Source organism: Lycorma delicatula, chromosome 4 (genome assembly GCF_047948215.1).
Source record: "Lycorma delicatula isolate Av1 chromosome 4, ASM4794821v1, whole genome shotgun sequence".
In the NCBI taxonomy this organism is placed as follows: domain Eukaryota; kingdom Metazoa; phylum Arthropoda; class Insecta; order Hemiptera; family Fulgoridae; genus Lycorma; species Lycorma delicatula.
In genome coordinates this window covers 171,012,348-171,028,522 of record NC_134458.1, presented here as the reverse complement: position 1 = coordinate 171,028,522, position 16,175 = coordinate 171,012,348, and the positions used below count along the sequence as shown (strand labels likewise).

Sequence of the window (16,175 nt, the reverse complement as noted above, 5' to 3'; positions counted from 1 at the left end):
GTCGATGAAGCCTCTTGGGATTAATGTTTTAGAAAAAGTAAGAGAACAATATGATGTATTAACAATTAACAAAGTCATTATTGTGTATTGGAAAAATAGAATACTACTTAAAACAATGAGTATGTAAAAAGTACTCCTTAGCAGGTAATATTTGGAGGGATCATTACACTACTGCAAATCATAAATCCATCAACACTGACCAAAACCTTGATGTTCTTCGTACATACAAAAAACAAGCATATCTTATTGCATTTAAACATTATTAAATGCACATGTAACAAAAACATACTAAAATATAACACACTTTTATAACTCAAAAATATAACACTCAAAATATAACTCACTTTTTGACAATAATCTTAATATAACACATTAATAATTCTGCTGATGCCTGCATGAAAAACAGAGCCATCAGTATTGAAGATCATCAATAAAGCATTATCATGAAGCTAGTTTTTAAAAAGATGAAATAAATAAATTTTGTTGAATATTCATTAAAAAATTATTTTGTTATATAATTTTATGCTTAATAAAATATGATATTTTAATTAAGATTTGAAGTTTAAGGATATCACTTCAGATGAATTTTATGTAACTGTTAGATTTTTGTGTTAATAATTTTTAAAATAGAATCCTAAATTTTAAAATTCAATTTTCAATCTTCCTAAATAACTAAAAATGTCATTCAGTTACTGAGTATCACACCTTCCATGTTTTGAAAAAAAAAGAATAAAAATGTTAAACACTTATTCACTGATATTATCTGCTTATTAAATGTACTTATTTAGAATTAAATATTCATGAGCTATAATGATGGTTTTGTAAACATCCAAATATAGTTTACCAACTTCTCCAAGACTTTAACTGATGCTATTGTGGAGAATATAATATTAGTAAGTGTCATTAGATGCTGTCTTTTATTCTAACAATTAATTTATTAGTAAATTTTTTATCTTTACAGATTGAAATAATGAAGAGATTAAATTTAAATCAATCTTGTGCACAAGCATTCTATCAGAAAATGTTCATATCGTATCAGCTTTCATTGCAAGCCTTGCAGGTAAATATCACTGTGTTTTTGATTAACTAATAAATAATAAGACTATAATTTTGCTGTCATTGCAGCTAGTCAGTTTTTAGCGGATATGAAAGTAAAACATATGAGTAATGCTTGATATATTTTTGTTGACATTCAATGACTTGAGTGGATTGAGCAGAGAATCTCTATTAAATTGTGTTAGAAGTTGGTGATACACAATAGAGAAAATAAGGAAGATTCAAACAGCTTTTGATGTTTTTTTTTGTCTTCAGTCATTTGACTGGTTTGATGCAGCTCTCCAAGATTCCCTATCTAGTGCTAGTTGTTTCATTTCAGTATACCCTCTACATCCTACATCCCTAACAATTTGTTTTACATATTCCAAACGTGGCCTGCCTACACAATTTTTCCCTTCTACCTGTCCTTCCAATATTAAAGCTACTATTCCAGGATGCCTTAGTATGTGGCCTGTAAGTCTGTCTCTTCTTTTAACTATATTTTTCCAAATGCTTCTTTCTTCATCTATTTGCCGCAATACCTCTTCATTTGTCACTTTATCCACCCATCTGATTTTTAACATTCTCCTATAGCACCACATTTCAAAAGCTTCTAATCTTTTCTTCTCAGATACTCCGATCGTCCAAGTTTCACTTCCATATAAAGCGACACTCCAAACATACACTTTCAAAAATCTTTTCCTGACATTTAAATTAATTTTTGATGTAAACAAATTATATTTCTTACTGAAGGCTCGTTTCGCTTGTGCTATTCGGCATTTTATATCGCTCCTGCTTCGTCCATCTTTAGTAATTCTACTTCCCAACTAACAAAATTCTTCTACCTCCATAATCTTTTCTCCTCCTATTTTCACATTCAGTCGTCCATCTTTGTTATTTCTACTACATTTCATTACTTTTGTTTTGTTCTTGTTTATTTTCATGCGATAGTTCTTGCGTAGGACTTCATCTTTGCCGTTCATTGTTTCTTCTAAATCCTTTTTACTCTCGGCTAGAATTACTATATCATCAGCAAATGGTAGCATCTTTATCTTTTCACCTTGTACTGTTACTCAGAATCTAAATTGTTCTTTAACATCATTAACTGCTAGTTCCATGTAAAGATTAAAAAGTAACGGAGATAGGGAACATCCTTGTCGGACTCCCTTTCTTATTACGGCTTCTTTCTTATGTTCTTCAATTATTACTGTTGCTGTTTGGTTCCTGTACATGTTAGCAATTGTTCTTCTATCTCTGTATTTGAACCCTAATTTTTTTAAAATGCTGAACATTTTATTCCAGTCTACGTTATCGAATGCCTTTTCTAGGTCTATAAACGCCAAGTATGTTGGTTTGTTTTTCTTCCTTCTACTATTAATCTGAGGCCTAAAATTGCTTCCCTTGTCCCTATACTTTTCCTGAAACCAAATTGGTCTTCTCCTAACACTTCTTCCACTCTCCTCTCAATTCTTCTGTATAGAATTCTAGTTAAGATTTTTGATGCATGACTAGTTAAACTAATTGTTCTGTATTCTTCACATTTATCTGCCCCTGCTTTCTTTGGTATCATGACTATAACACTTTTTTTGAAGTCTGATGGAAATTCCCCTTTTTCATAAATATTACACACCAGTTTGTATAATCTATCAATCGCTTCCTCACCTGCACTGCGCAATAATTCTACAGGTATTCCGTCTATTCCAGGAGCCTTTCTGCCATTTAAATCTTTTAATGCTCTCTTAAATTCAGATCTCAGTATTGTTTCTCCCATTTCATCCTCCTCAACTTCCTCTTCTTCCTCTATAACACCATTTTCTAATTCATTTCCTCCGTACTTTTGATGATTAGCTTTTGATGATCAAACTATAAATGTTACACAAGTTAAATAGTGATATCACCATTTACAAGATGTCTGATTGTCTGTTGAAAGTGATGAATGCTTTGGCAGACCCTTGCACCTAATCCCAAAAAAATTAACCAGGGTCAGAGTGATGAATGATTGTTAACAATTAGAAAACTTTAAGATGAAATAGAAATTGCATTTGGCTCAATGCAATCGATTTTAACAGAGGATCTCAGGACGTAACACATAGAAACAAAATTTCTCCTAAACCTTGTCACTCATGAACAAAAGGAAAAGTGATTATAAGTTGCGCAAGACATGCTGGAATATGCTAATTGTGAACTTACTTACCAGACATGGCTCTCTGCAATTTACAATAAACATTTCAATTTTGAACGTGACGTAATATTCAAAATATTAAATACACCAAAATAATAGAACATGCTTAAACTGAAAAATCAATATTGACAATAACAATTTTTAATAATCAGTACTTCCATATAACAAAAAATGTCAGATTATAGATGTATGATTACAGATTTACACCTTATTTATAATAGAAATCAATAAATTAAAGAATTTAATAGTGAAATAAATTGCAATGAAAATAATTAATAATAAAAATTATATAAACAATTAATATATAAAATTAAATCCAAATGTTTATTGTATAATAGATATATTTATTCATGAAAAAACTTCAAAATTAAAAAAAATTAAACATTTAAAATGCAGGACATGTAAATATATAAGAAGTACTAAATTAATTAATTAAAGTAAATTCAAAACAATTTATTTACATACATCACAAGGCAATGTTTAAAAAATAAAAGTAAGAAAAATTAAATAACAAATTTTATATAGATGTAATCTGTAGAAAGAAGTAAATTTCAAAAAAAAAAACCTTATAACATGATGCATATAAAAATCTCAAGTAAAAATGAAATAAAATAACTAAAATAAAACAGTGATAAATTGATAAGGAAAATAATAAATTTAATAAATCATTTATTGAAATTTAAAATGAATTGCAATAAAGACTTTGTCTTTAGAAAAAAGCTGACAAAGGTTCATAACTTCGCTGGTTTTACTCTACATATTTTTACTTCAAATATGCTGTACGACTTTTAAATATTAATGGCTTAATTATTCAATATTTAGAGTTTAGTTATGAAAAAGGATCAACTTGAGAAACAGATGTATAAAAAATTATTAAAAAATCCAAAAAATTAATTACCTGTTATTTGTTTCCCTTATAAGGAAATATTTGAAGTAAATCTTGTGGTTTGATAAAAAATCTGTTAAATTATAAAATGTGAATCAAGTACCCTCTACCTGCTTGTCTTGATGTAATAGTTGCAAATTGCAAATTACGCAGTCTGACAATTTTGTGCCTGTTTTTCACTAATTTCAACTAATGAGATGTCATTTTGTTTACGTAAAAGCCATTTTACCTAATAACATAACTAAATAAAACTAATATTTATGGAAGTATTAATGTTTAAAACATTTTAGCGGCCACCCTTTTTTGATTTCCACAACTAAAATTTTCAAACTTATACACCAAATTTCATTAAATTATTTCAATCCGTTGTTAATATATAAATCTTTATTGAAAAAAAAACACAAAATTGCAAACAGACAGAAAAATAAGCAATGTAGGGGGATTTTTTGGATAATTTTTTTGTTTATTTTACATCCTTAATCCTGTAAGTTTGACTAATATCTCCCGTGATATACGAGGTGTGACAATAAAGTAATGAGACTGATTTTTCTTTGCAAGATGTGACAACACTGCAGCTTGCGTAGGCACACTATCTTTGACTTTGGTCTATAAGCTACTTCTAGTCCAAGCGGCACATTGATGCAACTGCTCAGTCGTGAGTTGTGCTGTAATAAGTGAATACGGGTTTGTGTCTCTCGTCACAGAAATTAAACCGCAAAATATTGCGCAACGGTATGCCATTTCTTTTTGCATTAAATTGGGTGAAAACGCGACGAAAACTTATGGTAAGCTTCAGAAGGCTTTTGGGGAGGAGATTATATCAAGAGCTCAAGTTTTTCGGTGGCATAAAATTTTAGTGAAGGCAGAACGAATGTTGAAGATGAAGACCGCAGTGGACGACCATCAACCTCACGGACAGATGTCAACTTGACCAGGGTGCGTGAAATCGTACGATCTGATCGAAGATTATTCGTGAAAATGATTGCAGAAGAACTCAACATCAATCGAGAAACGGTTCGTCTAATATTAACTGAAGATCTTGGTATGAGAAAGATTTGTGCAAAAATGGTCCCCAAAAATCTCACACAACAACAGCGAGAAACACGGGAAAATGTGGCAGCCGATCTGTTAGAGCAAACGGAAATCAATCCAGGTTTGTTGAGCCGTGTTATCACTGGTGATGAAGGTTGGTTTTTTCAATACGATCCAGAGACAAAACGCCAAAGTAGCAATGATGCTCAAAGGGATCACCCAGACCAAAAAACGCTCGCATGTCAAAGTCAAAAGTGAAATGCATGCTTGTGTGCTTCTTCGATTCCATGGGAATTGTTCATAAAGAGTGGGTGCCTCCTGGACAAACGTTAACCAATATTTCTACAAAGAAATTTCAGAAAGACTTCGTAAACGAGTTCTTCGTGTCCGTGCCAACATTGCTGATAATTGGATTCTGCATCACAATAATGCGCCATCCCATACTGCTCTGTCAGTACAGCAATTTTTAACCTCACAACAAATTTCAGTACTACCACAGCCACCTTATTCACCAGATATCACTCCGTGCGACATTTTTCTATTTCCAAGAGTCAAAATGGCGGTCAAGGGACACCATTTTCAAACAACACAAGATGTCCGAAAAGCTGTGACGAGGGTCTTGGAGGATATTACAGAAGATGAGTTCCAGAAATGTTACCATCAATGGCAGAAGCACTGGAATAAGTGTGTGCAATCAGAGGAGAACTACTTTGAAGGAGACAACACTAAACATGACTAAAACGGTAAGCAACATTTTTTTTCACATCACTCTCATTACTTTATTGTCGCATCTCGTCTTATATAGTTATTGCCAGTGGAAAGAAAATATTGGTACTGTGATGCACCACCTTATCTAATAAGGTTTGAGGAGCAAGCTAATTCTGAGATACATGTAGCCAAATTTCAACTTTTTTGGTCAACGATTTTTGAGTATGGGACAAAAACTGTTCAAAAATAATGTTGAATATCCCCCACACCAGTAAATATGATAGATTTAAAACTTTGGAATTTTAAATAACTTAAATACTTTCATCATACTAAAGAATTTTCTACATTTGTTATACTAACATTCAAAATGGTGAAAACTACACTTACCCTTTTTGAATTTTGTACAAAATCAAATACCATCAGTGCCCCATATAAGGAAATATTTTTAAAAAACCATCAAAAGTTTTGACCATATTACATTCATTGTTTAGTGATGGTGGACATGGACGGGTTCCTGATTTTCTAGTGTTTTTTTTGGTGCTGCAATAAGCAGTTATGTTTGACACTCTGCAGCTGTGAAGATGACATCCCATTCAAAGATGTTTGAAAAACCCAATGAATGTCTTTAAAGACCTAACAAAGCACAATTTAAAAAAGTCTTGGTTGTTAATTTATCAGGTTTCATACACAGCTTTATCCAACCAATTTTTTTTTAATTTATCAGCCGTCGCAGACTGTTATCATGAAATGAGGATATAAAATCGTATTTACTTAACTGCAGAATACAACGACTTGGCAGACTAACTGTAAGTAGCTTGGGAACAATGACCTTTTAAGTAGTTTGTGCAGCTTATATTTATATGTTTTTATGTTATGATGATTGTCCTGAATAAAAGTAGATAAATACACTTTTATTTGTTGGAATATATTTTAATCATTTCTCAAATTTAACCCCTACAGTTTGAAGACAATGGAAGCAGGACATGGAGTGCACCAGAAAAATAAAACATAGCATATTTGATGTTTGGATTCTATTATTTATCTGTTGCAATGCTCTTTGATGGTTTTAACCCATTACTATTAATGTGTTTATTTTCATGCAGTGTGAGCTGTACTACTTTTCATGCTTTTGCTATGTTCTCAACCTAAGGAAAATGGCTGGCATCATATTAACATTAATTATTGGAGTTATTTATTTTTTAAGAAAAAGATAACATACTAGAGAAATCCATTTAATTATGAAATAAATTTTTGTTGGGGAAAAAATCATTAACAGATCACATTAGATATTTTATTGTATTTTATCCTTTTTTCAGACTTGTCAGACATTTTTACCAGATACATCAAAGTTGTCATCTGACAAGCTTGTTGAATTTATTGAGTTATTTTTGTCATTACTGGAATTATCTAAAAATCAATTAGGGGATACGTCTGAAAGTGATGTAAGTATTAATGTTTTCATTTGTCTCTTCTATTCAGATAAAATATAATATAGACCAAAAAATTGTTTTATTTACCCCCTCATGGTTTATAAGAATTTAACATGCAATCATTATTATATATTCTGTACAAATATCTGTAGTTCGAATAGCCATATCTTGGAAAGTAACTTTTGAAATATCAAAAGATTACAGAAATTTAGGGAAGTGTAACGGGCAGTTTAATACTGAGTATGGAAAAGAAGGTATCAGAAAAGACTAAGTTAATTGTGTTTGGAAACTGCATTGCAGACTATTAAGCATTATGATGAATTTAAATATTTGGTAGACTTTTTAATATTTCATTAGAAAGATAAATTGGACATTTTGAATAAGTTTTAAAGTGATAAGGTTATATTAAGAAAGTTACATTCAACCCTGTGAAATAATCGAATTTCCAAGGAAAATTAATATCATACTTTTAAACTAGTAGAGAATAAAGTTTATAGGTCAGAAATTTGAATCTTGAATGGCAGATTAAAAGAGAATGATGTACTAACAAATGTGCTGTAATATTGTGAGATAGAATGAGAAGGGAGAGGATCACGGAAATTATGGTTTTCATCTTTACTGATGAGCAGTATCTGTATGAAACAATTTATGTGGTACAGTCAAAGGGGTCAAGAGAGATTTCCATGGTCACATTTGGGAATGACAGCCATCTAATAGAAGAAGTTAAGGTAAAGTGCAGGGAATGTAGAGAATGGGTGTGTGAGGTAAGTGCAGTTTGAAAGACAAAATGACCCAAAACAGAAGGCTGTAAGATTGGGATATGGAAAATAACCACAAAGGTCATAGACATCCATTAAGAAAAAAATACTTTGTTTATCACTATAATTTTTTATTCATCATAATAAAATATTTTTTATTAGATGTTTACAAAACTGTGGCTGATGTAAATTGTGTTTTTAAGTCATAGTTGGCATATGTAATATATTTTAAAATTAAGGGATTTTTGAATTGATCTGTTGACTACATTTGGAAAAAAAACAATAGGTTTTAACTGATGTAACCAAGCAGTTTTAACCATATTCTGATTTTTCCTCTACTCTTGCTTTCATTTACACATTAGCGCTAGTAGTATTCTATTTCATAATATATCTCTCTTCAATCCAGTTACCTTTTCTATTTTTTGTAAGAATTGTTTACAGATTTTTCCAGTTTCTCATAAAAAAACCTCTTGTATCTAATGAACTAGCAATTTCTAGTTTGGGAATTCAATCATAATATAATTTTTTTTTATAGGAAATTAGGAAATTGTGTGTTTCATTAATTAATATTTTAAAGAATAATGTTCAGAACCAAGAATGCACTGCAGCAAGCAATAATAGTTTAATGTCACATAACAGTACTAATGTTAATCACAAACTTACAAAGAGTAGCAAAATTAAGATAAAGAATCGAAAATCTCCTAAAAAGTTATCAATGTATGCAAGCAATGGAGATTTACCTAGTAATTGGAAAAAGACATCGGCTACTTTAGCCAAAAAGAAATTTGGTTTGCCTAACAAAAATATATCAAGTAATTTAATAAAGAACCAAAAGAATTCAAATGATGACAAGAATAATGGAGAAATTGTGTCTGAAGACAATAAATATAAACAGGTAAGTGGGTATATTTACACATACATTTGTTAATATTTAATGGTATTTACTTTTTTTTACATTACTTCTAAAATACGAAGGCCATTCAATAATTAAAGAGACAAGTAGGAAAAACTACATAACAGAAAAACTAAACTGTATAAAATCCATATTGGCACCCCTATCATACAAAATATATAAGCTGTTTGAAAAAGAATTCCATTATTACAACCTCTTTTGTTTATTTCAAAATGTATGCTTCGCTTGAAATGTGTACCACAAAAGAACAATATACTGTGAAAAGTTTTTAATTTCAGGTTTAAAACCTGCCAAAATTGACTCACAGGTGTAAAAAATTTTGGTAAAAAATGTATGCAGTGCAGATTTTTATAAGTGAATTGAACAATTTAAATCGGTCACAAATGTTACCAATTGTCATCATAGCGGAAGACCAGTGGAAGTTTCAATTCTTGCTTTGAAAAATTACATTAATAATCTTATGCATGAGGGCAGACACATACATATTAGAGAAATTGCTGAAATTTGTAGTGTGGGTATCAGCACTGTCCATTCCATTAACCAAATTTGAGGTGAGTTCTGAGACTGTCAGTTCAAAATAACAAAGACCCAAATTCACATTAGTACAGAACTAACATTTATACAGAAACAAACAGTTTTTAGCAGAAAGTCATAGCTACATAATAACTTGTGATGAAACTTGGATCCATAATTTTAAGCTGGCATTCAGTTAACAGAGTATGGAATGGAAACATCAAAATTCTTCTGCTGGTAAAAAATTCAAAACATATACATAGTTTTTTGAGACTATAAAGGTACAGTTTATTGCGTTTATACCCACTCAAAAGTCATGGAAAGCTATTCAAGAGCAAGTTGGGAAGTGTTGTCACATCCACCTTACAAATCCAATCTCCCATAATCAGATTATTTTTATTTGGTCTTCTCAAAGAGTTTTTACGTGGCACCAAGTTCAGGAACAGTGAGAAGGTCAAGAATGCAATACGAGAATGGCTCAGACACTAAGGTAAACAATTCTTTAATGCTGTAATTAGAAAGTTCACAAAAAAATAAGTTCCTAAATGTAGCCGGGGATTATGTTGAAAATTAGCATTATTTGAATTGTCATTGAATTAATAACCATTTCTATAGTCATTTATCTCTTTGATTACTAAATGACTCTCTTTTATATTTATATACTATTATTAATATTTATAATGTGGTTTTATGATATTTGTCCAGTTCATGTGAGAGTGTTTTCTGGCCATGTGAAATAGACTGGATTTACAAGTTACTCCTTGTTTACAGTTAACATGCATGCAAATCAAATGCACACACTTTATATATTATATATATATATAATATATAAAGTTAATTAATCTTTTGAAGATTCATATTATTATTATTTATAAATAATAAATAAAATTAAATATTACTACTGCTTTTTTTATAAATTCATTTACATTAGCGCTTTAGCGGTGCACACTGCTTCATCAGATGTATTAGTATTATTAAGCTTCAACAGCTTTAATCACCAAGTATTTTAATGATATTAAAAATTGTTAATAACTCCTTGTTTCATTCCTGTAACCTGATTTTAAATTTTAAAGAGATATTTTGTATTTACAGAACAGCAGTCAAAGACGTTTAGCACAAAAATTGCTTAACTGAAAATTTGATTTCAAAAATATGATTACATACTGTGTGGTCATAAATAAATGTAATAATATGATGTGTTTTTATTCCAATAGCATCCATAAATACAATATACTAATGATATTAACTGTAAAAAAAGTCTGACCTGCAGAAAACAAAGTTGAAAAAATTGAAGAAAAAAAAAACTATTAATATTTGTATAATTTACACATCCAGCTGATGTCTGGCTGATTATTTTTTATATGTTATGTTCACTTTGAACTTCAGTACAGTAGAGATAGGCAAAAGAGTCCCTTCAGGATGGCTGTGGTTGTTGTCAAGTGGCTTTGTAATTTCTGGACAAAAGAAATCTTATTACAAATGAAATTGTTTGTGCAAAATATTCTATTAATAATGTACTTTCATCATCACTGAAATGTCGTGATCTCCTGAAGGCTGTGGCTGGAATATACATTCACTTCATTGAAGGAGGGTTTAATTTTTTCCTCAAGAGTGTAGGCTGTTTTTCTCATGGTATGTTTTTGTTGCATGTATTTCATCTTTTCTCACCTACTTCGCTTCCTTATCCTTATTCATGATACTGTTTGCTGGTTTGTTTTCTGGCTGTGGATTGCCTGTTGTAGATCCATGAAAAGAATATGGGAACAAGTAGAACCATTCACTATCCTTAATGAGAACTGATAGTTATTGGCTGTTCATGAACCTTTCTGCAGCCTTACCTAACTTTGAATGCTGCATAATAGCTTTGTTGGCTAAAGTAAGCTATTAACATATACAATTTGTTTTAGGTAAAAGAAATAACATATTTAATAAAATTAAGATTAATTAATTCTTAATTCCACCATCAAAGCATTTAGCAGAATTATCTAAATTCTGCTATGGTGATGCATTTAAGTGAATTATCAATACAATACAAACTATGTTAAATTGCTGTTGAAATTTTCAAAATAAATTAATTTGTTTTTCCTAATAAAATAATGTAATACATTAGTGCTTAAGCCTTCTAACTTATCATTTATTCTCCCACTTTTTGAATAGCTAGAAAGGGCTAAAAAACATTGACTAATGGAGTCTTTAGTAAAAAGACAACAAAAATTATTCTGTTTAACAATCCCTAAGGTTTAAATTAAAAAATCTGATGTGGGCACCACATGACTTCCTTGTACGACTATTAAATTACATATACACATTTATTAAAAATGGAAAGTACATAAAATTTTATTTCATTAATAACTTATTGATTCTGATTTATTGTAAAAAGATTTTACTAGCAGAGATTAATAATATTAATAAATCAAACATGAACTTTATTTGTACAATTAACATTATTACAATTGGTATACATTAACTGTAAATAATTAACTTTTAACATCATTTTGCATATATGTTAATGATGAATTAAATAGGACGATGAAGTGTATCGTCCTATAAACAGTAAACAGTACTGTCCAGTAAACAGTACTGCAACAGAACTTTACTCGAGAGTCTATTCAGAACTGAATAATTATTCTGTACACTTGGTATAGGATGCAGCTGCATTGTATACCATCATATGGTGGATTTCTATATATTAAGTAATATGAAGCACACGTGGCTTATGGAATGCAATGTGTCAGGATTTTACTGTAACATAACTCCCCCCCAAATAACACTGTGGGGTTGATTATCAGGCACAGGTATGTTTTCCTATAAATATTTCAATATACAATACAATAATTATTAGAATTAATATAAAATATAATATTATTACCTGAATCAATATATCACCTGTAACCATATTATATTTCCTGACCATCGACAAATTAAGTTTGTTTTTTTAATTCTAACATCTTAATGTCTATTGATAATTCAGAGTGTTGCACTTTGACCATATTCAATTCATTTACATCAATAAATTTAGGATACCCATAACTTTTAATCTTTTATACTGTAGTGGGCTATCCTTATACAATATTTGACTTATTTTTTGAATTTATTAAATTTATCCCACTTTCTGTTTATAATCATTAACCTTTCTTTCCAAAAGTAATATGATTATAAATTATAATTTCAATTAATGTTGAAATTTAAATTTAATTTCAATTAAATTATAATTTCAATCAGATGTTTCACCAACTCAATTACATATACACATATGTAATAATGTCTATTAAGTTACATATACATATTTTTAAAAGTTCATAAAATTTTATTTCACTAATAACTTCTGATTTTTTTCATATTTTCTTTTTTTTATTGTTATTATTAAATAATTATTTATTGTAATATTTTTTTATAATCATGGGTTAATAATTATTAATAAATCAATATATTTAATTTAAAATATTTTATATATATATATATATTAAAAAAGGAGATGAACTAATGAAAATTATAACTTATGATATATTGTTAAAAAGCTCTCAATGAAGGCTTATTACTGCAGTTAAGAAAAAGTCCAAAATCCAATTTTTTTTTTTTTGGGCTTCTTTGGATACTTGGTTCAATCGACTGCAATCAAAGGGGGAGGTGCACAACTAGATGTAAATCCAAAATTTCAACATACTACGGCTAATGGTTTTTGAGTTATGTACGTACATACTTATGTATGTACATATAAACATATGTATGTATAGACGTCACGGCGAAACTAGTCAAAATGGATTCAGGTATGGTCAAAATGGATATCTTCATTGAAATTTGAAAACCAAAATTTTTCACAATTGCAATACTTTTTTTTACTTTGTACAAGGAAGTAAAAATTGGTTGAAAAGAGGTGCTAAGACTGTAAGAGCTGGAAACAAGATATCCAATAGAGATGTTACACCTGTAGGTGTAAAATCTGTTGGTGTAGTCTAGCTTCCACTATAAAGGGACGTCCTTTTGTTGTCATCCTCATGTAAACCAATATGTTTATATAAATAAGAAAGCTCTCTTAATTGTGATAGATTTTATAGTTTGGTTCTAACATCATAAAAAATATAACTGGGGCTTCCCTTAAAAGGATAAAAAAGTCATAAAAGGATGAAGGAAGATGCATTTCCTAATACATCTGGATATATCTAAAAAATTCAGTTGAAACTAAAAAGTAAGTACACAACTTTTCAGCTCCAAAATTCTTTTAAAACATATTTTACGATTTTCTTATAAACCAATATTAAGAGAATGAAAGTGAATAAAAAGGTCTGTAATGTATTAGAATGTGAACTAGTAATAACTAGTTCACATTCTAATAGTGTCGGAAACATTTAATTTTTGGGAGGGATGGATGCATTGTTATGACAAGTCTATACATCCATGAAAAGTCCTCTCTAAATTATTCATTTTTAATTTCTCTCATTTACTGATTAACTAGAAATTTAAAACTTCACATTGTTTTTTAAAATGTTATTAACAGGATGATATAGATCTTTTACTGATGATGCATTTGCTTAAAAATAAAGTATTTGTTTGTATTAAAAATGGGTATTTCAGCTAGTGGCTATATAGACAGTTGATTCCTAATACATTTGACCTTGGTAGTTTTAATTTTTTGTCACCGTCACATTCTGTACAATTATTTTCTTAATCATTTATTGTGTGTTTATTGCTTTATCTTACTGCACATTCATAATTACTATAAGCTTCTCACCCCTGAAATATTCACTTGGAAATTAAAATATTGAACTGAGGCAGTGGACAGTAGGCAAAAATTTATTTAAAAAGCCAAAAAAAAAGAATGAAGAAAATTTTAAAAATTATAAGTGCCACAGAAACTGTTATTACACGAGGATTATTGTTTGAATCTTATTCAGATGATGAAATGTTTAAAAATATATAATACATTTGTATGAAAAATTACTACAGAATCATGTTCAATAAAATAATTCTAAAAAAATTTAACAGCTAATTACATATGCAATATTCAATTTTATTTATTAACATTCTACTTGGCAATATTCAATTTTATTTATTAACATTCTACTTGGCAATATTCAATTTTATTTATTAACATTCTACTTGGCAATATTTGTTATAATTACATTTCACAGACAGTCTTCAGGAGATTGTAAACTACACTTTTCAAAGGCAGTCCCTGTGTGAATTGATTGGTCCCTTCTTTCCTACTACCTTTTATTCTTTAAATTTCCTTAACCTCCATCCTTGACTGGTACCATGAGATTTTCAGCTGCCAATCTGGTCCTACACTGGAATCTTTCAAGTAACTGGTGAAGCAGTCACTTCTTTGTTGGGACTCGTAACATGTTGTTACTTTGAGGAACTCTTCAGGTATTGTGTTTCCTATCGAATAGTTGCATATAAATTCAATCTAACAGTTGAGGTATTTATTGGGTGAAGGTAAAGCTTTGGCCTCTCTTATGTCTAAAATCCAGTCGATAAATAATAGTATGTTTATTAAAATTCACATTGTTTTGCTTGTTTGTTTTTTTCCTTTCAATATATAGTTTTTTAAATATGAAATACCTGGTAAGCTGGGAGTCAGTTTCCCCAGTTACTAATAAGAAAACAGTTATTAAAAAAAAACATTAAACAAAGAAAGTTTTTTATTATTATATATTTAATACATGTTAAAAAGTGTTCAAAATGTGTCACCCTGCCGTTAGTTTTTAAGTACTACATTAGTTTTTCCAATGAAGTTTTATCCTGATTTGTTAAATCAACTTAGTTTTCAAGTACAGCTTGAGGCAGTTCAGGTCATCTATATTTGAATAAAATACCATGTCTTCAATTATTCCTCAGAAAAAATATTGTAAGGTGTCAAATCACCCGAATTTGGTGGCTATTCAATTGTTCCTATATGGAAATTATCCATTCAGGAAAATTCAGTTGAGGTAGTCTCCAACTCGAAGAACATACAGAAGAAGTGGATCCCCCCATCTTGCTGCTAAATATAGGGATAGCCTTGCTTCTCTAACACACTGTTATTTAGTAGTTCAGGAATAACAATATTTCAAGATATGAATCCCTGTTACAGTTCTGTTGAAGAAATACACTGTCACTTGTGGGTTGTTCTCACTTGTGTGTTCACTTCACATATGAACTCCAGGTATTTAAGTTTCCTTTTCTATAATAACATGAGAATTTTCATCAACCATATAACCGAGGTATAAGAATGTGAAACTCTACTTCAAAATAAACAATAAATTCATCACAAAATTCCTTTCTTCTGTCCAAATCATTTTCATGAAATAATGTAATCAGTAACATTAAACTTCTTACTGTTTTTAACATGCAACTAATTCTAGGCTTATGTGATTATATAACATCTCCAATGCCTCTAATATTTTCAAATTTATGTTCAGCTCACACAAATTTTGACTGGTCAGTAGTGGAGAATTAGGAAATCTCATGTGGAATTCTTCATGAATGTCAGCAGTATCATTATTATTTTTCACAAATTTGGAGATATAAACACTCATTCTTCTTAATGTGCTTAAATTTTATGACTCCGAGTACAAACACAAAAAAATTAATGGAAAAAGTTTTAGACAATAATTATATCAGCTTATTGTTACTAACTGCAAATCCAAAATTTCCTGATCATTATAAATTTAAATTTGCATGCAGGGAAAACTGACTTTTAGTCTGCTGTGTATTTATAGGATCAACTTTTTTTTAA

The 16,175-nt window shown here is 29.7% G+C and overlaps 1 protein-coding gene across 1 annotated transcript in view; it reads left to right on the top strand.

Annotated features, from left to right (window-relative positions):
• The window catches only part of LOC142322973 (uncharacterized), a 108,515-nt gene that overhangs the window by 35,191 nt on the left and 57,149 nt on the right, over positions 1 to 16,175 (top strand). Inside the window, exons 3-5 of the mRNA XM_075362071.1 lie at positions 962 to 1,060; positions 7,160 to 7,285; positions 8,567 to 8,926. Of these exons, the coding sequence (XP_075218186.1) occupies positions 962 to 1,060; positions 7,160 to 7,285; positions 8,567 to 8,926 (585 nt within the window). The remainder of the gene's footprint in view (positions 1 to 961; positions 1,061 to 7,159; positions 7,286 to 8,566; positions 8,927 to 16,175) is intronic.